At 38.1% G+C, this 25649-nt stretch overlaps 1 protein-coding gene across 3 annotated transcripts in view; it reads right to left on the reverse strand.

Moving 5' to 3' along the window:
* Positions 1–25649, reverse strand: part of EPN2 (epsin 2) — a 63102-nt gene that overhangs the window by 23935 nt on the left and 13518 nt on the right. For all 3 annotated transcript variants that reach the window (XR_003369739.2, XM_026650695.2, XM_026650694.2), the window contains exon 2: positions 11828–12595. Coding sequence is in view for 2 of the 3 variants with exons in the window: in XM_026650695.2 (XP_026506480.1) it covers positions 11828–12422 (595 nt within the window). In the remaining variant the exon portion in view is untranslated. The remainder of the gene's footprint in view (positions 1–11827; positions 12596–25649) is intronic.

Consider the following 25649-nt stretch of genomic DNA (forward strand, 5'->3'; position numbering starts at 1 on the left):
TAGGCAGATTATTAGTACAGGAAAGTGACAAGGAAAATAAAAAAAAAATTCTCCATACTACATAGACTATTAAACCATTTCTACATTGCAGATGAAAGTATTCTAGCAATGACTGCTGTCAGCAAGAATCTAGCTGGGCTTCCCTGAATATTGTGCACAATGATTTTTCCCCTCTACAAGTATTCTTAATCTGTGCTATAGAATATCGGGGGGGGAGGGGCAGGAGCTGTTGCTAGCATGGCTTCAAAATTATGTGGATGGGGCTCATTACGTTAAACTCCTTTATTATTCTCCCCATTTCCCCTAGGAAAGGGATTCTTAGAGCTTGTGTTCGTAGTAATTCCAGCTTGTAGGGGCATACAAGTTGCAATATCCCAACTATTTCCACACTAAAAGCTTCAAGAACAAGTGGAAGAAATTCACTCAACTCTCCCCCTCCTCCCATCTCCAAAAAAATGTGCTAAAGAATGACAATCTTGCCTTATACCTCACTGTTCCCAATAGTGACCAGTATTCAGCAGTGCCAGGAACTGAACACAACTCTTAACAAGATTAAGCCAAATAAAATGGCCTAAACATCTTTTAGAAGTTTCAGTAATTCAGCATATTTGCTTTTATTATTTTTAAATTAAAATTGCATTTTGGAGTTCCCAACGTTATTTTGTCTAATTGAAATTCTCAGCTGTGCTTCCTATTAAACACTGATGAAAATTTAACATCTTTAATTAACCCATGTGAGGTGCTTATAATGGCCACCCGCACATTTTTCATCAAAGAATTAAAATAAAGTGCACCGGTGTTATTTAGTATTGACTTTTCTGTCCAGCAACTCCACTTTTAAATTCCTGCATTATCAGAACTGTCCCTGTATATCAGCTGGTTACTGCATAATATGTTTTAGTTGCAAGGATCCAATATAAAGGTTATTGCCTTAGTAACAGTATCTCTGCCACACAAAGAATCTCTTATACCAAAAGCACATGACCATTAACTCAGATGTTTATGTCAGATGGAACTGAATAGATCAATTCTGACCTGTTAAGCTCTGCTTTGTTACTGCTTTGAGCATTTTCAGATTCAGGCATCTCTAGGCCACATGGAAACAACTGTGTGGGATATTTGCGGTTACAGTGATAAATGCCATTGTCCTGCTCTCTCACCAAGTCTATCTACAGTATAAAGAAATAATTTCCAACTTCAGTTAATCACTAAAGCAGGATTCTGTTCTATCATCTGTCTTCATTACCAGCTATGACGTCTTTCATACGTATTTACTGATCATTTATTATATTTTGGCTATACCTAAAAGCCAGCTGGAGAACCCCAAAGGTTTCAGTTAATATATTAGAGTAAACAGACAGACCTACATTGATGTAAACAATAACACTGCTGACACTAGTAGAAAATCAGCCACAGCATAAAAATAGGTCTAGCATTTTCACCCAAATACTTAGACTACAATTTGTAAAAGCATCTCTATACCAAGCCATTTTATATGCTATGGGGAAAAGAGACTGGTCTCTACCCCACTGCCCCAGGCACTCACTTCACGGTCTAGCTTGATTGTAAAGTCAATGGTATCTTCTGTGATAGTTTCTATGATCTACACATCATAGCAACGCCTATCATGTAAAGAAAGGAGAGGGGGACTAATGCAAGACTAAAAATTGTATAATACCACCTGTGCATCATCCTACAAACGGACACCAACCCAGTAGTAACCATACACAGATACTGTATGCTAGTCTAATCAGACAACAATCAGGTAAACAGAATAAAGAGGAAGTGATACTTCCAAAGAACCAATATCTAATCTCTCCAACTGTGAAATGTAGCATACAAATAGTACGTTCTACGAGTTAATTTATATTCCATGAGTCTATTGGTATAAAAGGGTATTTCAATGCCAGGAGGGGAATTATGGCACATAATAAAGTAATGTGTGAAGAAGTCAGATTTACTGCACAGTGTCTTCATAATCAACTTTGGACGTTCTCATTCCAGTTAGTGATTGATAGGAGAATAACTGATTTTATGGGTTAACCTTGAAACTTCTCTCATTCAGTATTCAATTTAGTTTTTGATCACTAAAAAAAGAGTCATCCACCAAATAGCTCAAACCTGAGACCAGTACACACCCGTCAGCCTTTTTTCAGTTACTGTGGCTCATGAAATACTAACATCCTATCTTTTTTTGTAAAAATACACCTACACGGATACATAGATTTAAAGCGTCACTTCTCTGCTTTGCAAAAAAATTAATAGTTGTTATCCGGTCCATTCTGAGAAACTGGTAAAGTGCATTTTGAAAATCATCTAATATTGAACAGATCCCTATAACTTGTTTCAATTAAGTAGTGATTTTTGTATCAGTTCTTTAATCCCCCCTTAGCCATATCTTGAGAGGGGGGTTTAAAGCATTTATTGTTATTGAAAAGTTTGATTACAGTAACAATATTCATCTTTGTTTTTCGTTCTTGTGGTACACGAAGTAATATATAAGGGATAATTAAATCAAGTTGTCTGTTAGGCATCACTTTTTAAGACTACACACTACATAATGAGTGGGGTCCCACAGGGATCAGTTCTGGGTCCGGTTCTGTTCAAGATCTTCATCAATGATTTAGATAGTGGCATACAGAGTACACTTATAAAGTTTGCAGATGATACCGAGGTAGGAGAGGTTGCAAGTGCTTTGGATGATAGGATTAAAATTCAAAATGATTTGGACAAACTGGAGAAATGGTCTGAAGTAAATAAGATGAAATTCAATAAGGACAAATACAAAGTACTCCACTTTGGAAGGAACAATCAGTTGCACACATACAAAATGGGAAATGACTGCCTAGGAAGGAGTACTGAGGAAAGGGATCTGGGGGTCATAGTGGATCACAAGCTAAATATGAGTCAACAGTGTAACACTGTTGCAAAAAAAGCTAACATTCTGGGATGTATTAGCAGGAGTGTTGTAAGCAAGACATGAGAAGTAATTCTTCTGCTCTACTCTGTGCTGATACAGCCTCAGTTGGAGTATTGTGTCCAGTTCTGGGCACCACATTTCAGGAAAGATGTGGACAAGTTGGAGAAAGTCCAGAGAAGAGCAACAAAAATGACTAAAGGTCTAGAAACATGACCTATGAGGGAAGATTGAAAAATTTGGGTTTGGTTGGGCTGAAGAAGAAAAGCCTGAGAGGGGACATGATAATAGTTTTCAAGAACATAAAAGGTTGCTACAAGGAGGAGGGAGAAAAATTGTTCTCCTTAATCTCTGAGGATAGGACAAGAAGCAATTGGCTTAAATTGTAGCAAGGGTGGTTTAGGTTGGACATTAGGAAAAAATTCCTGTCAGGGTTGTTAAGCACTGGAATAAATTGCCCAGGAAGGTTGTGGGATCTCCATCATTGCAGATTTTTAAGAGCAGGTTAGACAAACACCTGTCAGGGATGGTCTAGATCAGTGGCTTTCAAACTTTTCTTTTTACTGGTGACCCCTTATAAATTAAAAACACTTTTTATATATTTAACACCATTATAAATGCTCGAGGCAAAGCAGGGTTTGGGGTGGAGGCTGACAGCTCGCAACCCCCCCCCCATGTAATAACCTTGCAACCTCCAGAGGGGTCCCAACCCCCAGTTTGAGAACCCCTGGTCTAGATAATACTTAGTCCTGCCATGAGTGCAGAGGAGTGGACTAGATGACCTCTCGAGGTCCCTTCCAGTCCTGCGATTCTATGACATGTCAATGGAGATACACAGCCCAAGAAAATAAATGAGCTCTTCATACCCCCTTGGACTAATTAGAGTTGTTCACATGCTGGTCCGTTTTCCTCACTACTTTATATGCTCTGACTTTGCTAGAACACCAGGGATGAATTTGGCCTGGTGATGCTTTAGCATAGGACACAGGAAAAAACCTTACAAACAGGAGTATTCTGAATTTCCTTTGGTGAGAAGTCCAATTAATTAATTCTATTGACATTCTCTCTATATTGAGTCAGAGAGAAAAGGCTGAATTAGAAGAGCAAAAACTGAAAATCAAAACATTTCATATGACTAACAGGCAATGTTAAAACTAAACAGATTTCAGACTTAAACACACATCTAAGATTACTTAGGAAAACTCTTAAAACAATCTTAAGACAGCTCCAAATTTTGCAAACTTTAGAAATGCTCTTTTTAGGACATCTTTCCTGTCACACTCTCTTCATTAAAAATTGGACTGTAAAACAGAATTCTAAATTCTCATTTAGGAGACCCATTTACTGCCTCAAGGCGAGAGGGTTCTTTGAAACCGGGGCACCATGCGCACATCATGTTGTCCATCTAGTCTGCTCTGTTCACATGGGCCGTGCCAGGGTGTTAAAACATGTAAGAAGCCTGCTCTGCAAGTGCTTCAGAGAGCAGGATTTTTGTCCATTGTGACACACTGCCTAGTACAGATAGGCAAGGGGAAAGTACAGGAAGCATATCTGGATAGAATCAAAATGAAGCAGGGTACACCTCGTCTTGGGCCTAACACAGTAGTGTCCTTTAAAAGCAAGACAAAGTTTATTTCATTCATGGGGCAAGATGGGAAAGGAAAGAAAGAGCAGCTTTGTTTCAGAGTTCCTTTTGGCTACCAGTCCAACTAACTATAATACAGATATAATATTCTCCATAAAAATCAAGCAATTGGCTTCTCTTCTCTGTTTCTTCCCTCCACTTCTATGAATTTTCTGAGGCCTCTTAAAACGTTTCACACATACCTGATCATGCCTCGTACCTCCTGCTGCAGCCTGCTGTGCTTCCTGAGTAGCCACAGCAGATTGACAAGGACAATCCTGGGAAGCTGTGATGATGGAAAGGCATAATGTGATTCTCAGTTGCTGCTGGGAGTGGGAGGGAAGGAAAAGGGGGCTAGTTTGAGACAAAAGACAGGCCTGACTCCCTACACACCTGTGCAACTTCTTGAGTCCTTCAGCAGCAGCTGGAGTGCCACACTGAAACAGACCAACATTGTTTCACTCTTATTCTGCTGAGAACTGGTTGACACCAGTGCAATCCCAGAATAATGCAGGATTCCTGCAGTCTGATGTCTAATTTAGGCTCCTGTTTAAGGTGAATATTAAAAACATTGCTACATTGGAATGGTTGGTGGTTTCAGTCAAATTCTTAGAGAATAGGTTTCCGTGTCAAACACCATCACCACTGACACTCATAATTGTGTTTTGTATTAGGAACGCTATTCCATTTATCAGCAAGAAAGCTATGTACTGAACTGATCAGTACATTTCTCACAGAAATTTTAAAATGACATACCTAAATTGGGCACCCAGATCCATAGTCACCATAAAAAACTGAACTGATTTTCACACACAGCTTCCAATCGCTTCAATTTCCTGGACTAAACTTTCCTTCTCCCCCCTAGAGGTGGCCCACTGGGTCAGGAACGAGGCACATTGGTGGGTGAGGTGTCACAGGTAAGTGTGCATCAAGATGCAGCTTCGGTTTCCAGTGCTATCAATCCAGCACTAAATCAAGAGTATTAAATTAACTTGAAATAAAGTAAAATTTTGATATAAGATTTCACATAACTCACTTCAGCATATTTTTAAGATTTTAAAGTTTACCATTTTTTAAGCAACTGCCCAAAACCTGAAAATTATCAGATGATTTAAAACTAGAAGGCAGCAAATCATCTTTGGTATCAAGGCAGGATCTGTCAACATTATTGCCTTTTTTTAAAAAGTTTTACACTACATTACTGGGCTTAATTTGCAGGTGACTTTACTAGGAATTAAAGCAGCAAAAACGTTCATACTAACTGCTGTTGCAAATACCAACACATGGATATTGCTACTATAATACATCCCCTACGATTACTCCAGCTTTACAACATAATAGTACAACAGCCCTGAAGATATCTAAAGTAAAGCTTTGGGGAAAGGATTTTATTTGAAACAGCGGATTGTTACGGATCAGCTGAATATACTTGCAGGGAGTTGGGAAATAAAACCTTTATAAAACAGACAAACATTCTCAGAAAGGTGAAGTATCATCTTTCATATTATGGAGATAACTCAAATTCTCACCATGCTATTCGTTTCCTTTGGAAAATAGTATTTAACATACAAAATATCAGCTCAATATTGAATAGAATAGCCCACTCAAACGACTCACTAAAATACCACCCTACAAGTCTGTGTAAGAAATAAGTACATATTAAAAAATGGAAATCATGATAAAAGTAATTTGGCTGGCTTAAAAAGGTAATGATACATCAAGCATCAGAGTTTTCCCATTTTCAAATCATAGTATTGGTCCAATGAGAGAAAATACTTTGTGGCTTAGGACTTGTCTACACTTGAAACACTATAGCAGCACAGATGCAGCTGCGCCACTGTGGTGCTTCTGTGTAGACACTACCTACACACTGATGGGAGGGGTTCTCTTGTCAGCACAGGTAATCCACCTCCCTGAGAGGCAGTAGCTAGGTTGATGGAAAAATTCTTCTACAGTAGAACCTGAGAGTTAGGAACACGAGAGTTATGAACTGACCGGTCAACCATACACTTCATTTGGAACCAGAAGTACACAATCAGGCAGCAGCAGAGACAAAAAAAGAAAAAAAGAAAATACAGTACTGTGTTAAATGTAAACTACTAAAAAAATTAAGGGAAAGTTTAGAAAAAGATTTGACAAGGTAAGGAAATGGTTTCTGTGCTTGTTTCATTTAAATTAAAATGGTTAAAAGCAGCACTCTTTCTTCTGCTTAGTAAAGTTTCAAAGATGTATTAAGTCAACGTTCAGTTGTAAACTTTTGAAAGAATTCAAAATGTTTTGTTCCGAGTTATGAACATGTCAGAGTTATGAACAACCTCCATTCCCGAGGTGTTCATAACGCCGAGGTTCTACTGTTCTGATGTAGCACTGTCTACACCAGGGGTTAGATCAGCTGAACTATGTCACACAGGGGTGGGGATTTTTCTCACTCTTGACTGACAAAGCTGGGTCGACCTAACTTTTTAATCTAGACTAGACCTTGGAGCAGTTTTCATCAGACCATCTACAAGCCCTTTACAAAACTTGGTGCTATCTCCATTTAAAGATGGGGGGAAAGAGGCACGGGGTTTGTATCCACTGGGGGTTTTTGTACATGCTATAGCCACAGTGTAAAAAGTGACCTTCCCCAGTGCATCTTACCCTCATTGGAAACTGGGGGCGAGGGGGGGGGGGAGGGAAGGGGGGCTCTTCAGATTACCCCTGACCAGCTAACATTTTGAAACACTTCTTGTCTGCACTAGATAACATCGCCAAGTCGGGTTTAACATGTTAGTTAACATGTTCTCCCAACATGGTGCACTTTCTTAGTTTAGACAAACCCTTAGTGACTTTCCCCCAAGCACTAGTGTGGGGTCAGCAAACTAGAGAGGAAAAAAATTAAATCTCTGGGAATCCTAGGCATTGCTATGAGATTTCATGAGTATAAAAAGAGTCTAGAGTGTCTATTTTAGGGTCTGATTTAAACTTCCAAAATCAATGAGAATCCTGCCAATGATTTCAAAATCCCATCAATCTGGCTCATAAGTACTTCCAAGGTGTCTATCCCTCTGGTATAATTTCTAAGCACTGATTAAAGAGTGCATGAGATTGTCTTATATTGGGCAGACACCCATCTAATGGCAAAAGCGACATCACAAAATTTAAACATCCTCAAATAAGGAATAAAGCTTTTTTGGAAGAAGTGATCAAGTTCACATGCTGTTAACTTGATGTTAATAGGAACATATATTAGCAATATCAGATAAAGAATTGAGAATGGTAGATTCAGAATTATTTTAGTGTGAAGTAAAATCATTTAAATGTCAGTATCTCCACAGTGGCTGGGAATTAGAGCTCAAGTCTGGTGTTATTTTAAAACTCAGAATTTGAGCTACAATTAAATAGTTAAGAGTTTAAACAGGATATCAGGAATTTTCCAAGAAATGGAAATGTTACAGATGGCAAGTAGAGAAGCATTAACAGTGACTGCAAAATAAGACTATTTGCAAGAACATTTTGTGTTGAAAATAATCTTCCAATTATAAATTTCCAATTACAAATACAAACATTTGAACACCTCTCCTTTGGTGCCATGTAATCCCACCATTGTAACCCTGAGGCAGCACCTCACAGATGCCATGCTTATTCGGCCTTTTCCGTCCCATTGCTGCTATTGCTATTCCACCGCCTGTCAGTCTCCTGCCAGTCAAGCAATTTTATTTATTTAACAACACACATTTGACATCACAGTACTAAGCTCTTACTGTTTACCATTTGTAGATCACCTAATGCTTTACATCTATGGCTAAGCATCATCATCCCAGTTTTACATATGGAGAAACTGAGGCAGGAAGGTTAAGTGACCAACCCAATGTCATATATTAAGTCAATGACAGAACTGAGAACAGAACCCCGGTTTCCAACACCAGGTCTGGAGCACTGTCCACTGGACCCCACTGCCCCTGTTTTCATGACTACTCCCACATAAAACTGTCAAGAGAGCCCTTTTAAGATCACTTTCATGAAACTCATCTCTCACAAAACCAGAATTATAAGTGTATAAGTCCCATCACAATAAACTTCATCTCAAGTAAAAGGAACGTACACAAAAAGCATCTGATTAAAAATTCAGAGGTATTACCCAGAATTCCTCTACGTTGTCTAGCAAGAATGAAGCAAAATATTATCTACAAATCCTCCAAGACAATTACTCAAGGAACGAATCCCAACTGTCTCTTTACACTAACACTGCTAGATATAAGAACACACACACAAACTTCAAAAGTACAAAATATTTTGAATAGCAATAAATCAAAATACTAGTAATAAATATATGAAGAAGTGATGTAGCTATCTGTCTACCTGCACTTAAGTAGCTATGGTGGCCTTAAGTAGAAGTTTGGAACTATATAAAAATCCACCCATAGATTAATTGGCTATGTTGATGTGACCTTGCATTAAATTATAGGGGGATGTAGCAAATAAAAGTATGATATTTGCATTGGGGTGGGAGGGGAGAGGAAAGAAGCTTTTAGTATGAAGAAGTAAAATATCCTATGGCTAGATATAAGGAAAGGTTGTATAGTTTTGGGGTTCCCTAGGTGCTACTACAGTATAAAAAATTAAAAACCACCACTGTACAAACTTTTATAATATAGCACTATTTAATCAAAATGTTATTAACATGAGTTAATAATTTAGTAATATTTAATGAAGGTGTAGATAAACTGTAAATTACATACATTTTCTAGAGGTAAGCCTCACATGCTAGGGTGAGAAAATGCCTTCCAATTAAATTGGCTGCCCCTGTACTCATCTCAAGCAGAGACTAGGCAGGGGGGGAAAAAAGATTATTTTCATATTGGAATAGATAGTTCAGTGACTTCCTCCTAAACGTCCTTTCAAGGATATTTCTCAATGGCTTGCAAAGTGAAACGTTTACTCTTTCAATGTAGTTTGCTAGAGCTACACGCTCAGACCATATGAGAAGAAAGGATAATACGATAGACATGACTCATCTTCCTTTGAATGGTCTAAAGATGGAAACCAGGATTTTCCATTATCTTGTATTTATTTATTTTCAAGCCTAAATTAATTCTACACTAACAGAGAAGACATTAAATTTCTGGGGGTTTGTTTTTTTTGCTCACAATGTAATACTCTGTGCCCCACCATATAATCTCCCACTCCCCTGGTAACAGACACCGCTGCTTTGAAATAGTTTCTGGTTCTCTGGTCATCTGTGGATGTTGCTTTGGTCTATTAAGTTGAAAGGTCTGCTCAATAAAATGCAACGAATTTGTTGTTTGGATTGTTTAAAAAATATTTTTAATACCCAGCAAAATGTTTGATGATTAGCATTAAAGTGTTGGGGGTGCTATAGCCAGAAGCTCCGGAGCTTCAAAAACTTCCTTACTAGAGGAGCTCAATCAATCCTTGCTGCACAAGTGGTTCTGCAAATAAAGATGTGGAGCACTCAAGTGCACAAGTACAAGACAAATAACGATACACAGGACACTAATATTTTGTTTTGAAAGAATGACCTGAACATGGTTCTGCTATCTAGCACACAATACAATTCCTAAAACATTAAAGGAATAAGAATTCAGCAGGATACCTTCTCCTGCAGCATGACTATAGCAAAAGAAAGTTTGAACGTCTGGTACCTGGTTTAGTATGGCAAATAAAAATGTTTAAATATACCAACTAATGTATCATTTGCTGAAGAATAGAACCAAGACATGATTAACATACCGTGGTGAGGATCAATTCAATAAATCAATTAAAGTTAAGAGCCATGATACTTCATCTTAATCTCCTAGCCAAGTATGGTTCAATTAGATTAGTACTTTGAAGGGAGACCTCAAAAGAAAACCTAATATCCTAGTGACACAATAAAGATGCTCTTCTTTCAGAGTCAATACTGAAACAATGCTCCAGCATGATAAAAAGAGGTACTCAGTGGTTGGATGTTCCATGGTTTGTGTGTGTTTGTTTTTTAATAAGAGGTAAAACAGAGGTTCTGAGTACTTGGGATCATTTAAGATCCCATGGTATTTTTCACAAGAAAAAAGTATTAGTTTGGTGCCTGATAAAATTCCAGTTTGGATAATGATGCTTAACGTGCTTTTCTCTGTAACTTTAAATAGATAAAGTATTTTTCATTGCCTATCCTACACTGTTGTGTAATATTGCTATGTGCTGCTAAATTGCTGCTGCCTTCCGCACAACAAGCGGGTGACACGTCATTGGCTGTTAAGGCAATTCCAGTATTTATAACTTGAGAGGTGGGAATAATTTAGGATGAAGGGCCCGACAAATGTAAGATTATTGTTATAACTGACACTTATTCAATTCCCCATTGATTCTGTTATAGCACTTCAGATACTGTAAGTGTTCGTTTAACAAACAAAAAAAAAGAGTTTTCTTTTAGCATTATACCACAACCACTGAGATTTCAGCCAAAGCAGTCTTCAGCAGATCATTACTTATGTTAAGAAGTACCAAACCAGACTTCATAACACAAGTGGGCCCAAGCAGCCATACAAAGAACCCATTCCTTTGGCATTGTATTCTCATTAATTTTTAGAATGAAACAGTATTTAGTACCGATATTTGTACACCAAAAGTTGATACTATAAATGTGTATAGTGGAGAATTAAGCACTGAAGTACTGAACTGTTACAACAGTATTTGTTTAAAAGAACTGTTGAACAATGAAGTAAACTGTTATGCTCATACTAAAATAAAATAGCAACAAAATAAAAGGAAGTCTGGTCAAACTGATGGATGCAAGGGAATTCCCTGTGCTGATTTTATTAAAGTACAATTCAGAAAGAAACCTAAAAGAATGAAGTGTAAAACAAAACACACTTTTCATCACACACACCTCTCAAAATTGGAAACGTATGCAGAATATTAACTGAAAGAATCCCCTTTGCTGCTCTGCCCCAGTCAGATGTGTCATATTAAACATTGGAATCCATTCATGGAAATGGCTGGATTTCACCACCTTTGGGACAAGGTAAGTAAAAATTGTTTTATAAATCAATTTAAATCAACATATTCATCCTCTCCCCGACTAGCAATTAAGCCTAGTAATTTGTAAAGGCATTAGTACTTCCCAGAAGACCTATAGAGTTTCAATCACTGCAAAAACCCCTTGTGATCTGTACACTAATATTCTAGAAAGCTCCACTTACTCTCTCATCCAACTGTAAATCAGAATCTGAAAGGTCTGGAACAGATGTAGATTTACAGAACAAAACCACCCTCATTTTTACATGCATTTGATTATTTGTACTTACAGCCATGGTAAGATGCAGGAGAGCCTCCAGATTTGCCATATTCTTGCTCTGAATAGCTAGTGGATAGATTAGGCTGACTGGAACCTCGGCCAAATGTGATCTGGTTACTACCAACTCCAGTGGCCACCTGAGCCATACGCTCTTTGGTCTTCAGGGCTTGGGCCCTCTCTGTCTTGAGTCGCTCATCATCCTTCAGAAGAGAGACCAGCTGCTTGGACTTCTCCCTTACATTGATGCCCTGGTCCTTACCATCTCGATCGATATACTGGAAGTCCTTCAGTGTTTGAATAGCAAAAATATTCTCTTTACATTGCTGTGCCACCCTCTCAGAGCCTGTTTTAATCAGGTAATCTAACAGAGTAAGGGCCTTATACACATGCCGCCAGTTTTTGCCATGGTCATTCAGCCGTTTCCAGATCATGCTCATAATTTCAGAAAAGGCTACCACATTGTAAGTCAGATCTGCTATTTCAGTCATTAAGGAACTAGAAGGACCCCAGGGGTCATTGGAAGTTGCTTCCCGAACTTTTATTTCAGCCTCTGAATAATTGTTCACAATGTTTTTCATTTGCCGTCTAATAGACGAAGTCGTCATTTTTTCCCCCTTTTAATAAGACAAACTTCAAAAACTTCAAAGAGATTATTTTTTTCCCCCAATGCACGTTTCTGGACTGTGAAGACTCTGTATCAGTGATCAATTTGAAACAAGTTCTGCTAAGATCATTTCCTCTCTTCAAGAAAAAGGTGCAAGACACAGGAAACCATAACCTAAAAAGAAAAAGAAAAAAAAATTAGTTGTAGCTTTAATTGTTCTTTTGTGAATAAAAACATCCAACAAAATTGTCCAAAGCTTTGAAGTCAACTGAAGGTGCTTTCAAGGTCCCTAGTGCATTTTATGTGAAGAAACCCACTTTTGCTCCTTATCTCAAGACTAAGGCCGTGGCTACACTCAAAACTTCAAAGCGCTGCCGCGGGAGCGCTCCCGCAGCAGCGCTTTGAAGTGCAAGTGTGGTCCCAGCGCTGCAGGTATTCCACCTCCAGGAGGGGATTAGTTTACAGCACTGGGAGCGCGGCTCCCAGCACTGGGGCACTGTTTACACTGGTGCTTTACAGCGCTGTAACTTGCTGCACTCGGGGGGGGGGTGTTTTTTCACACCCCTGAGCGAGAAAGTTGCAGCGCTGTAAAGCGCCAGTGTAGCCAAGCCCTAAGGTAAGATTAACTGCTAGAAATTCACACTATTTAAAATAAGCAATATAAATATCAAAAGTAAAAAAAGCATTAGAATATACAATAAAAAGAGCATGATTACTACTATACTCTGATTAGTTTATAGGTTGTTTTGTCACAAGCATGCACATTGACAATGAGAGAAAGCTAAGCCAAAGAAATTAGTTGTGAATTTAGTTTTGTTGTGAGGTCTATAGTAATTATCTCATAGGATCAAGTGAGCAAATTCCAGAGTCAGGTCCGGGTCCTTCAAAAGTTCTGTCTCCTGCACTCATGAGCCTCCCTCTGTTGGTTAACAATTTCAATGTTCTAGTGTAACATAGCTGTTGTGGGAACTCATGGTCATGGAGCGTGAGAATTTCCTATAAACTAATCACACTATTTCTAAGGTATCCAGGGACAAATTCATAGGGGGCTCTGAATATCAGGGCAGACACCTTGAACTGGGTTCTATATTCAACTGGAAGCCACTGAAGAGGGGCAGCAGAAGAATGCATTCAAGGCGACCTGCAAAGCTAAGCAGATCAGAGGGAAAACAGTTTGTTTACTTTGTATATTTGACAGCACTGTGTGTCTACCAGAGTCAGAGTTTCTGCTGCTTGGGAGCATATTTCACATAGCACTGAGGAAGGATGTGTTTTAAATTATACGAAAATGTAATTGTAAATCCAAAATATTGTCAGGGGAACTCAAGTGTAAGCTTTATAAATGCAAAACCTTTTAAACTTTTTTGAAGATGATTAGATTTCAAATTGGCAGAGGCCCATTTAAGCTTTACAATGCATTACTCAAGTGAACAGACATTCAGATATTTACGCTGTATGTTTACTATTAATTATATCCTTTGATTTTCAAATTTTAAAAAAAAATCATTGCAATGTTTTACAAATTACAAATAAAACCAGTTTAAATACTTAAAAAACACTGATTCCATAAGGAAAAAGTTACCACACTGGCAGAACAAGGACTGTACTTTTAAAAATGTTCTCCAGCAATGTTTCTCCAGACTTGTACAAGAAACTGCACTATCAGTAACAAAAGGCGTGGGTGAGAATTAACACACTGATTGCAAGCTTAACATTACCATCATTCTTCAAATTACTATCATGCCATTTTGAAGGAAGGCAGAATTAAGTTTCAACTTAGACAACTTTTCTAAGTCAGTAATAAACGTACAACTTTATAACAGTGAAAGAACAGTACAAAAGAATATGTCCTTTCAAGATGACAATTCTCAGCAAATAAGATCAATGACAACAAGATTAATTGAGACAGATTAAAAAAATCTGTAATAATATTTATTCTTGGAAGAATTAAGATAAAAACTATTATAGTTTAAGTATTGCAGAAAATTAAGTTGGCCATAAGACCAAACCTGAAGAAAAAGCTCTGTGTAAGTTTGAAAGCTTGTCTTTCTCCAACAGAAGTTGGTCCAATAAAGATATTACCTCACCCACTTTGGCTCTCTAATAAGAGTTAAAAACAAACTTCAAATAAAATGCATCAGCATAGTGTATTCCTTTACATTTATTTAAATCCAACTCATAGGAAAAGAATTTTGATTTATCATCAGACAAACACCAGAAGGAACAGAGCTCGGTAGCAGCCTCTGGATAGGAAATAGAGATGACACTGCTCCTAGAGAAGTCTCTTCAGCTTTGCAACCCCAGAGTATGGCAGAGGAATCCCCATCTAAACATCTGAATTCCATTCCCTCCATAACTGGGGAAAAAACTGGAGAAGTTTTTTTGGGGGGAAGGTTTGCCAGAAGATATCAATGAAGCCAATAGCTTAGCCGCATTCAGAAAAGGCTTGGATATTTTACATGGATAACAAGAACCATGTTATGTAAAAATCCAAGAGGTAAGTAATGAAACAGCAACAAGAAGCAACTTCAACTACCTACATATAAACTGGCAGTGTCACAAATGGACATGGTTTGGAAAAATAATTTCAACATCCATAGCTGAACTACTAAGTAAGAGCAACCACAGCATAATTAAGTTCAAGACCCTTGGAGGAGGATTCATATAAAAAACTAGCATTGCTCTGCTAAGCTTTCGAAAGGAGAATTTCGAAGTGAAGTAGCCTTTGAAAAGACCCTTAATTATTGCTTGACTTTTATCATGTGCATAAGAAACCATGCGTCTTGACTCAAGAATGTGACCTAGACTGAAGCACCTATTTTAATGGAGAGGAAACCAAACAGTCAATCCTATGCCCTGAAACGGGCCAAGAGCAGAGCTTCCTCTGTTGAGTCACCAAGTGCTTGAACCGCAGCATAAAAGTAAAGTGTATCTGATAGTCAATCTTACTAGCAGGTAGACTGATTTAGCCCCAACCTTGGCCATATCTACACTAGGAAAAAAAACATTTATTTTTGTAGTGAAGACAAAGCCCAAGATACAAGTGGGATTTGAAGCCTCTCTCAGTACAGAGGTGGTTTTCAGGGAATCCAAAGTTGGGGGGGGGGGGAAGCGGAGGCTTATGTTTTATTTATTTTTGAGTTACCAATAAAGCCAAGCACTGGGAATGAGTGAGTTTGCACTATGTGTATATGCTCTGGAACATGATGGGAACTCTATTTGATTATAGAGTAATTCTCCCAGTTTGAAGGGGATATGCTGCAGTAGCAACAGAAAGTGACATATGTTACAGGCACAAGTGATACACCTGCAGTAGACAGAATAGAATAGAGGGATCTAAAGGGATCTTTAACTTTGAAAAAGATTAAATTATTTGCTATATTAATAAGTGAGCACACTGAATTAGATGCAACAGAAAGAAAGGTGTTCTTAGCTCTTCAACAAAATTAAAGACTTCATTTGATAATTTGTACTTCTATGGCAATTATAAGATTGCTACACAGTGCAAACTCTAGCATTCAGATACTTTACATATTCATACCTTGAAATAATTATGCAATTTCAATTGCTAATTAAATAGCTTCGTTTGATATGAGTCAGCAAAACAGTGCTGAGTCCAGTCATTAACATGGTACCTTTTTTGACCCAAAGGTAAGTTTAGAAACATTTTGCCTCCCTGGTACAGCTATTCCACTTTTTGCTATTAAAAAGCAAACTACAGGATTTTGAGAGACTTTCATTTTATCCTATTAAAAATAGCAAGGAAGGGCTTGGGGGAAGGACCACCTTGTGTTAATGCTCTTTACCTAAAATAAAAATTTGCCAAGCGTTCAATTTCATTTTTACAGCTATTTTGGCACTAGCAATAAATCAAGTTCTTGGGCACTTCATAAAGCAAACACCAAAAGATACACAACTCATCTGCTTCCCCATTCCTATTAAATTAATATTTTACTTGACCTTAACATTTGGAGAATATGAGAACAGCCTTTGAGATAAAAGTTAAATATCACCATTTGATAAAGTAAGAAAACATTTTTAATGCATGATTAGTTGGTTTCATAGAAAATTATTTTAATAGAAAATTTAGGATTCTTTTAAGAGGCCTTAGTGAATTAACATCTCACCAACGAACTAACACAAAGTACAATATACTTGCAACTTCAGCAAAAATCAGAGTTCCCATTGTAAACACTACAATTGCAACTGCAGCAAAAAATAAAACTAATTTATTAAAGTTACTGCTCTTTGTAAAAAGCAGCTGCAGGGACCACCAACTTGAACAGATTTCTTAAAAGGGATAGCCAAGGTTTTTTGTCGGTGGTGGTTTCTTTTTTTAACTGAGACCCCCAAAATTTCATCCACCTAATATTGCTGCCTATCACTGTGGGCCACTTTTTCCTCTGTTTTCTAATAATTTTGCCACCTTTTGTACAAATAGGAATGGAATATGCAATTCTGCAGAGAGAAAACTAATGTTTACCTGTAATGTCAGGAGTAATCTTGGGGGTGGGGTGATGAGAATATCTAATTTCTCAATTTCCTCTATGTCTTATTCAAACACTTTCATGATATGTATAACCCTGAAGAATTCTCCTCATGACAGTTATCTAGATACCGAATGCAGATGGAAGGACACTTGACTATTTCTGCCTATCAGATCTCCACCAAGAGACTAAATGAAATTCAGAAGAGAGAAACCACCATCTTTAGTTTGCTAAGACAAACACAGAAATGAGGCCAATCCACACAGACATTAATAAAACTTAATTCAAAAGAGAAGCAATATAAATCCACCTAATGTATGGATTTCAACAGAATCCATTGAGTTATCTGAAATGTAAAGCCATACACTGAAGTTTGTCTACACTGAAAAAATAGCCTTCACTCAAAGCAAGAAACAGTAAGAAAATTTAAACAGGGTCAGGTTGAGTATGCAACTAAAACTGAAAAAAATACAGGTGTGAATATCCCTTTCATATCAAGCGGACATTACTAAAACTAAAATAGCCAGAACACAGGCACTAGATTTTAGCTGGAGGACATATTGGGAAGAAGAAATACACGTACAAGCTAGTCATTACTATCAGTACATATGAGAAAAAATGCCTTTTTTGAACTGCTGGTACTAATTATCACATTACTTCAGGAGAGAGTTATCAAACAGGTTAAACTGCACACATTTCTACAAACAAGGTATTTTAAACCATATACAAAAATATCCAATTTTCCCCCCCTTTTCCTACAAGAAAGGGAGATCTGCAAGTTTTCTCACAAAGATTCAGATTACATTTATAAAAAGGGATTCAGCCAGACATAGCTAAAAATGTTCATATTCTAGAAAAGTGAAATACACAATGGATTAATATAACATTTGTACGGTGTTGTGTGTGCAGTTTCAAGTACATTGAAAGGAGTGGTTTATACAACTATACAATACAAAACAATACATTTTATTAGTAATATCAGAGATCCTCAAACCCCAGCCCCATTCATTCATTAATTACATGACTAACTCTTAATACGGAAATATCTGTATTATTGTTGAGCCTAGAGGCCACAGCCAAGATCCCCGTTGTGCTACGCACTGTACCCACAGTGACAGACGGTCTCTGCCCCAACGAGTTTACAAACTAACTAGATAAGACAGAGGGTGCAAGGGGAAACAGAGGCACAGTGAAGTGACTTGCCCCAGGTCACACAGCAAGCGAGTGGCAGAGATAAAAACAGAACCCAGGTCTCCCAACTCTCAGTCCAATTGCTTCATCCACATACTACATCCCGTAAGATATGCCTTATGCCACAAATTTTAACATCAAGCTAGCTGAGTCAAGTATAGACCCTAATGTAAGCAGGAGCATCTCTAATGAAGTTAATGCTCATCTGTTAATATATTATTCCTAAAGTTTCACACACAAAAGCTAATTAGGAATATTACAGTTCCAAAGTAAATTTGCAGCGTTATTGTAGCTGTGTTGGTCCCAGGATATGAGAAAGACAAGGTAGATGAGGTAACTTTTTATTGGACCAACTGCTGTTGGTGGAAAGTACATGCTTTTTGAGCTAAACAGAGCTGAAGAACTCTGTGTAGCTCAAAAGCTTGGACCTTCTACACCAACAGAAGATGGTCCAATAAAAGATATTACCTCACCACACTCTCTCTCTCTCTCAGTTTCAAAGTAAAGTGTTCAAGTCAGGAACTGGTGAAGTTAAGGTTAAATCTTCCTTCCCCTCCACCCCCCCCCCACCACACACACACACACAGATTTGTGTTTTATAACTTGAAGTAGCAACCTGGTAATACCGAACTGGAAGGACTACTGATAACATCCACTATGGCAAATCCTATACTGCTATATTAAAATCCATTTTGTAAATCTTCATGACAAGCCATGTTATTACACAATAACTGCCTAATAAAGTTATTAACATCAGTTGCTAAATTTTGGAACATTGTTTTGCTTACATTTTAATGCTCCCTGGAAGATTCAAGTAAATTGTCTTATAATTTAGTAGCTACACTGTGTGAAAAGTCCTCACTTTCCACAGAGAAAAAAAGACTACCTTTACTTAATACATTAATACGTGCCGTGAAGGAGTTTAGTCAGAATTCACTAATAAGCAGGGTGGATAAAAATCAATGATTTAAAATAAATAAATACATAAAAATATTTTTTTTTTAATTTAAATCTAAAGATAGTTTTAATTAAGATACATTATAGCTCAAAGATATCTCATCATGGAATAGGGATTATAAATTCTAATTCTATAGTATGAGACAATATATTCATGTAAGAAAAGTTTTGTAAATGAGTTCCAATAGTTCATGGATTAGGGACCCAATCTTATGGGGTTTCAGGGGCATCTGTATAGATTATTTAGATTAATCTTTCTATCTACCCAATGGGACTCAGTGCTCAGTCTAGAAGATACCATCAGAGATGCTTAGCTTTGCAGTTCTCAAACTGTGGATTTGGGTCTCCAGAGATAACATGCTTGTTAACAGCAAAAATGTTTTTAAAATAAAATAAATAAATAAATATATAGAGGTAAGAAATGACAGACCTCAACCCTATTGTCCCTCTGCAAATTTGTGTACACAGAGTCAATCCCTTACCTCTCTCTAAAAGCGCAAAGTTTCAAAAAGTTCAATGAACAGAAGATTGTTGGGGGTGGAATAGATTCTGGACAAGGAGAAAGTCTGGAGATAACTGTGAGAAGGGAGGGATAAGCAGTAGAAACAAAAGTGAAACGATTTGATCAGCATATTCCAGAAATCTTGAGGTCTTTCTCAGTGTAGCCTTCATTGATTTGAGATCTACCATACCATTCTCTCACTAGAAGGGAAAACCTATAATGGCAGCAGGCCATAAAAAAGAGACCCAGTTTGGGAAATATATGTTTGCTGATGATGTTTTAAAGAAAGTCACACCAGTGAACTGGTGGAAGTCACTTAAGCCCTTGGATTCAGAGACTGTTGAAGTGATAATCTCACTTTTAACAGCCGTATCTCTTCTGCCGGTGTAGAAAGAATAATTCATTCCAAATTGAGAAATCGTTTGGGACCTGAAAAAGCAGGAAAGCTTGTTTTTCTTTTCCAGATTAGAACAAACAGGAAAATGAAGGTGAAGACGACTGAGTTAGCTGCAGAAGCCAATATTTTAAGTTTCTCAGGTTGACCTGGCTGACATAGTCGATTTAATTTTTTTTTTTTTTAAATTTAACTATTTTAGTTAAAACAATTTTAACAAAAACAAACCTGATTTTAAAAAACTTGAAGGTTTAACTAAATTCAAAAATTCATATGCTTGTTTTGTTAAAATATTATATGTTTGCTGTTGAAAAAAATCCAGAATATAGAATGTTGTTGTTTTAGTTAAATACAACAATTTAAATGTCTGTCTAGTGATGTTCTCCTCCTAATACAGCATGGCAAGAAAATCCTCCAAATACTAATTGATTAACCTGTTGAACTGGAGATAGTTCATCTCCCAATGACTTGATAAATATCTGCTTCAATTTACCTTTGGTAAATGAAATAACCAATCATTCATTTTCTAAACAGCAGGGCAGTTACCCTGCTCCTAGAAAAAAGGCTAGGCTGATTGGGGCCACACCCCAATCAGGCCACACATGGCCCTGTTATAAGGGCACAGGGAGGAGCTAGATCAGTCTCTCTCTAGCTGTGCAGAGAGAAGGATCTGGCTGCCTGGGAGCTGAGCAGGGTACCTGAGGCAGAGCAGTGCTGGGGAAAGGCTAAGAGGAGCGGGGGAGCTCCAGCCTGGCAACTCCCCAGGAGGCAGGCCTTGTTGAAGGCCCAAAGTAGGTACTGGGGTTGCAGAGGTGCAGCCTGGGGTTAGGCAGAGGCAGCTGGTCCAACCCCCTTGCCATTGATGAGTGGCCATGATAGACTGCAGTTTGCCCCAGTGAGCGGGACTAGATGCTGACTAGCAGTAGCCACTGAGGCAACATTGGGGGTTCCCCTGGGAGGGGAGACCCAGAGCGTTGTGGGGTACTGCGGGGTCAGAACCCTGAAGTAAAGGGTACTAGCGACTGGGAGGGACACAGGGGCCAGCAGCAGGCGAGACACCAGCCAGTATGAGGCACTCTGAGTGCTGGAGAGCTAATTCCCAAGACGACCAGCAGGAGGCGCCGCACCAGTGAGGCTTCACTTTGCTACAAGCTGTAAAACTAATCTGAAAAGTTTATAGTGTGTACCTTCTAAAATTGAAACCTACTTCTATCTCTGAGTAGAGAAGAATATGTATTAAGGTTATAACAACCAACAAGAATACACTTTTATGTAGAAATCCACGATTAAATCAAGTCTTCCTGACTAGTGATTTAAATCAATTTGATTTAAATCAAATCCACCCTGCTAATAAGACAGTCCAGAAAAATGACAGCATGCAAATAATTTTCTAATACTGGATATATGCTTGTAGTCCGATATGGCTTCAAATATTTTAGATTTCATTCTCTAACCCCAAAGCACTTTGAAAGATATCCTCAGGCTCAAACTGATTCTGTTTCACAGATTTGCCTTATTCATAAACAAGTCTTACAGAATGAATAGATAACCAAATGGGTATCATTGTATTTCCTAGTCCACATTAAAGTACTTTAATACAAACACTTGTTTCCACAACCAAACAGGAAAAGGAGCAATTGTACTTTGTAATGCCTCAGAGAAGAATATTAAAAGAAGCTATGAAGCTTAGCACAATGCATAAAAGGGAATAAGTACATATTAGCTTTCCAGTGCTATTGTACAGCAGAAGAAACCCTCCTGATTCATGAGAATAAAGCAAGATAATGAAGGCAGTGAAATTACTGCCAACCCCATATCCTTCTTCAGTCTCTCACACATTATTTAAGAAAGCTAATTAGGGACAGGGGTTGACCAAGGGCTCAATTCAAGAGAAAAATCAGTCCTCCTTCTCTGAAATCTAAACGTGGGTCTTCTTTAAACTTTTAATTTTGGGGGTGGGGGGAAGACTCAAAAGTTATGATTTGGAAGCTTTCCACTCCCCTTTCACAAACAAGGGGACAAAGCCAGCTTTCATGAAGGACAGGTGGCTAAAGAGTTTCTTTAAAGAAAGAGTTAATGCACAAAGATATGCTTCTCCAAATTGTATGCATATTCATGATTTACAAGATTGTTAGATTCCACACTGATTTTTCAGCAGTGCCTGAGGCTCCAAGGGATAAATTAAATCTTTAATTTTTATCATGGTGTATGGAGATCCATTGTGTAAATCCCTGCCCACATTAATCAGATATTTTATCAAACCCACTTTTTATTACACGCAATTTTAAAGGACCTATCATCTGTTATATCATCTGAGTCCTCTCTGTACAGTATCTCTACATACCTGTATAGTTTACTGAAAGGGAAAAAGTGAATGGGAAGTTTTGCTTTGTGACTGAACATAAATGAATCACCTGGCCACTTCGATTCAGGACTTGCAAAGTGAAACTTGCCAATGATTTGTATGTTTCCTTCTGCAGCTTGTAACACAACTGGGATTATTGAAAAGAAAAGCAACTGTGTTCCAGAATTAATACAGTGCAACACTCTCTGGAAGAGTAGAGCAGATCATGACAAATGATCCAAGACACAGCTACATAGTAGGTCTAATTTTAGACTTACAAGGTTTGGCAGAGTCTCTTTAAAAATAACATATTCCTTTGCCTATGGCTAGGTCAAGTGTCATTGACAGTACACACGTTTCATTTCATGTCTCTCTTTATTTCTCACTAGTAATACAAAGACTACTGGATAGGTAATGAATAATAGAATAAGGTAGAACTGTGGAAGAATATAGGTCAAGCCATTATGCACTGAGCCAAACATTGTAAATGCAGATTAATGCAATAGTAATAGTACAATAGAAAATACCTACCTGAAGGAGAGCACTTCCGTTTCCCTTTAGTAAAGGGTAAGGAAAATAATCAAAATTATACTATGTACTCCAAAAATCACAAAAAAGTGTAGAAATCTGAAATAAATGCAGATTACCATGTCTACTTAGGTGTTATTTTAGACTGAAATAAAGGTAGAGGGAGACTTTCAAAAGAACACAGAGAGAAATTAAGGCATGTTGGGGCTATACCTGCAAGAGGACATTTCCTTTAGAATATATTACCGGTTAATGAAGTGTGCCTGTCATTTCAGACGTTAAGAAGCCTGCAAAGCAAAGGTAAACTTCCTATCAAAAGAAAATGTGAATTAAAATGTAAACACGTTTATCTGAAGTATTCAGTGTGCTCACATCAGATAATTAGCTCAAAATTTTAGCCATTGGAAATTATGTATATTTTCTGCTATACATTGGGCTTTCACCATAAAACTATTACTGTTATTTTGAATTGCAGCTAAATCCATGCATATTGAGGCCTTAATCCAGACAAAAAACAGTTTTTCTTTCTAGATAGGCAAGATGCTAGAACACTAAAGGAGCTTGTGGGTCAAACTTACAACTTCTGATAGTTTCAAGCCAGATTTTGGTTACAGAATTAATGTGATTCACTTGTCTTGAAATTCCAAATGAATAAGACACTGCATAGTTAAATTAACAAAATCCAGTTTCACTGCTGATATTCAGAAGCCTGTGGACAGCCAGAATGTGAATTGCAAGAATGCCAATTTCATGCTGCTACTGGTTGAGAAACCTGTAGTAGCAGCAGAGGCAGGCATCGCTGAGCTTCTTAAACTGAGTGGTGGCCAAGAGCTGAATGGAAACCTGCTCTCCAACTCTAGGTTTTAATATATTAGCTTGGCTACATGCAGGAAGCTTGCATTGCTACATCCCACCCTGATCAAAGTTTTCAAAGGTGATTAGAGATTTTGGGAGCCCAACTTGACACTATAAAGGGGCCTCATTTTCAGAAAGTGCCTAGCACTGAGAATCAGACGCCTTTTAAGGCACCCAAAACTTGAGACACCCCAAAATCACTCATCACTTTTGAAATATCTTGTCTTGTGTGTACTGGGGACTACAATCTAATATCTTCCACAGGCACAAAATTCAATTAAAAATCCAGCAGGAATCAATTCAGCCTGTCTAACTATTCACTCTGAGTTTTAGATTTCCTTCACCCAGTTCAACTGCTTCATACCATACAGGTATGGAGAAGAGCAGCAGCTTTTATTTGTCAAAGTAACTCCTTCTGACCTGGCCCATCCTAAAATGTAGAGCATAAAGCACAACCAAACTCAAGCCAGAGGACTGTATTTGTGGACAGGAGTTGGGTTGGCAGCAGCACTTGAGTAAAAGCCCAGGCTGACTCTGTAGTGAAGACAAGGCCTGGTCTACACCTAAAAATTAGATCAACCTAGCTACATCACTCAGAGCTGTGAAAAATTTTGTGCCCCATGTAACATAGATAGGTTGACCTAACCCCCACAGTAGGCATGGGTAGGTCAATGGTGTCAGCTTAGAGGACTCCTTTGACAAGAAAACTTAGACATGAAGAACAAGAGCTGCTGACCACAACTGACAGGATAAGGAGGAAGAGTAAAGAATGGAAAAGCATGAAGCCTTTTTTATTTAATTAAAAAAAAACGGTTTTCTTTCACTCTCTTCCTCTTGTTCTGGAGATACTCCCAGAGTGTTAATTATTCTCTTAATCACATATTTGCCAGATTTCTCTGTCAGATTCCTCCTTCTCTAAATGAACTCTCCCTCCTTAGCTGAGGAAGGGGCAGTCAAGTTTGCTCTTGTGCTTTTTGGCCATTTTACTCTTTTGCTTAGAGACCCCTCCCACACTACCCTCTTCCCCCCCGAGCATTCCATTACATCTAGTCAAATTGCACAGGAGACTAACCCAGTGATTCTCAATCTATTTACCACTGTGGGCTGCATATGCAGCTCTCTGTGTGTTATGTGGGCCACATCCACAAATATATATACTACTTGTTATGACCCTGAGGATGCCACATGGGCCACAGCTGTGTGCTGATTGGGCTGCAGGTTGAGAAGCACTGCTCTAACCTATTGATGTCCATCTACTGGCAGAGGGGCTAGGAATCAGTCAATACTGCCCCTAAATGTGTGGGTACAAAAACATTGTGCTGAACCTGTTATTGACTGCATTTTGAGCTGGTAAAATTCCAGCATCTCTGCGTTAAGCTGACAACAACCATTTCATTAAAGGAGGGGGAATGGGTGTATTAAGATCACCCTCAATTTTGTTATCCCCTTTGAAGTGCTTGGTAGTGTTTCCATGCCAATCAAATCCTTGAAAGAGCTGCAGCAGATGACATCTTTTACCTTAGTAGGGTCGTCAGCCTGCTCTCAAGAAGCTGCCATTGTCCATTTACCTGCAAAGGGTATGGGGGACCATGCCTTTCCCTGCTTGTCAATGTTTAAATCGGATATTGTTAAATATTAAATTGAGGTTTTGGTTTGTAAACAAGAACTCTATTGTTTCCTTAATACAAGGCTGTTGCAAATGTTACAGTGCCTTGGATTTTGACTCAACCGTCTCAGATCTGTCCTTGTTATCCATTTTACAGAGCTATGGACTGAATCTCCTTGGTATACCACAAGGAGAGTTTTTTCCTAAATGCTAATAATGCTCTAAACACAAGAGAGCAACTAAACTTAACAAAACAAACACTTACTTGCTGAGGTTTCAAAAACTAGCCTCACAGAAAGGTAGAAGTACTTTAAATTCACTGTTGCTCTGTCTATAGAAGTGGAACATTAGGATGGGAATAGGA

The sequence above is a fragment of the Terrapene carolina genome, unplaced genomic scaffold, assembly GCF_002925995.2.
Source record: "Terrapene carolina triunguis isolate 2854851 unplaced genomic scaffold, T_m_triunguis-2.0 Scaffold93, whole genome shotgun sequence".
Lineage (NCBI taxonomy): Eukaryota > Metazoa > Chordata > Testudines > Emydidae > Terrapene > Terrapene triunguis.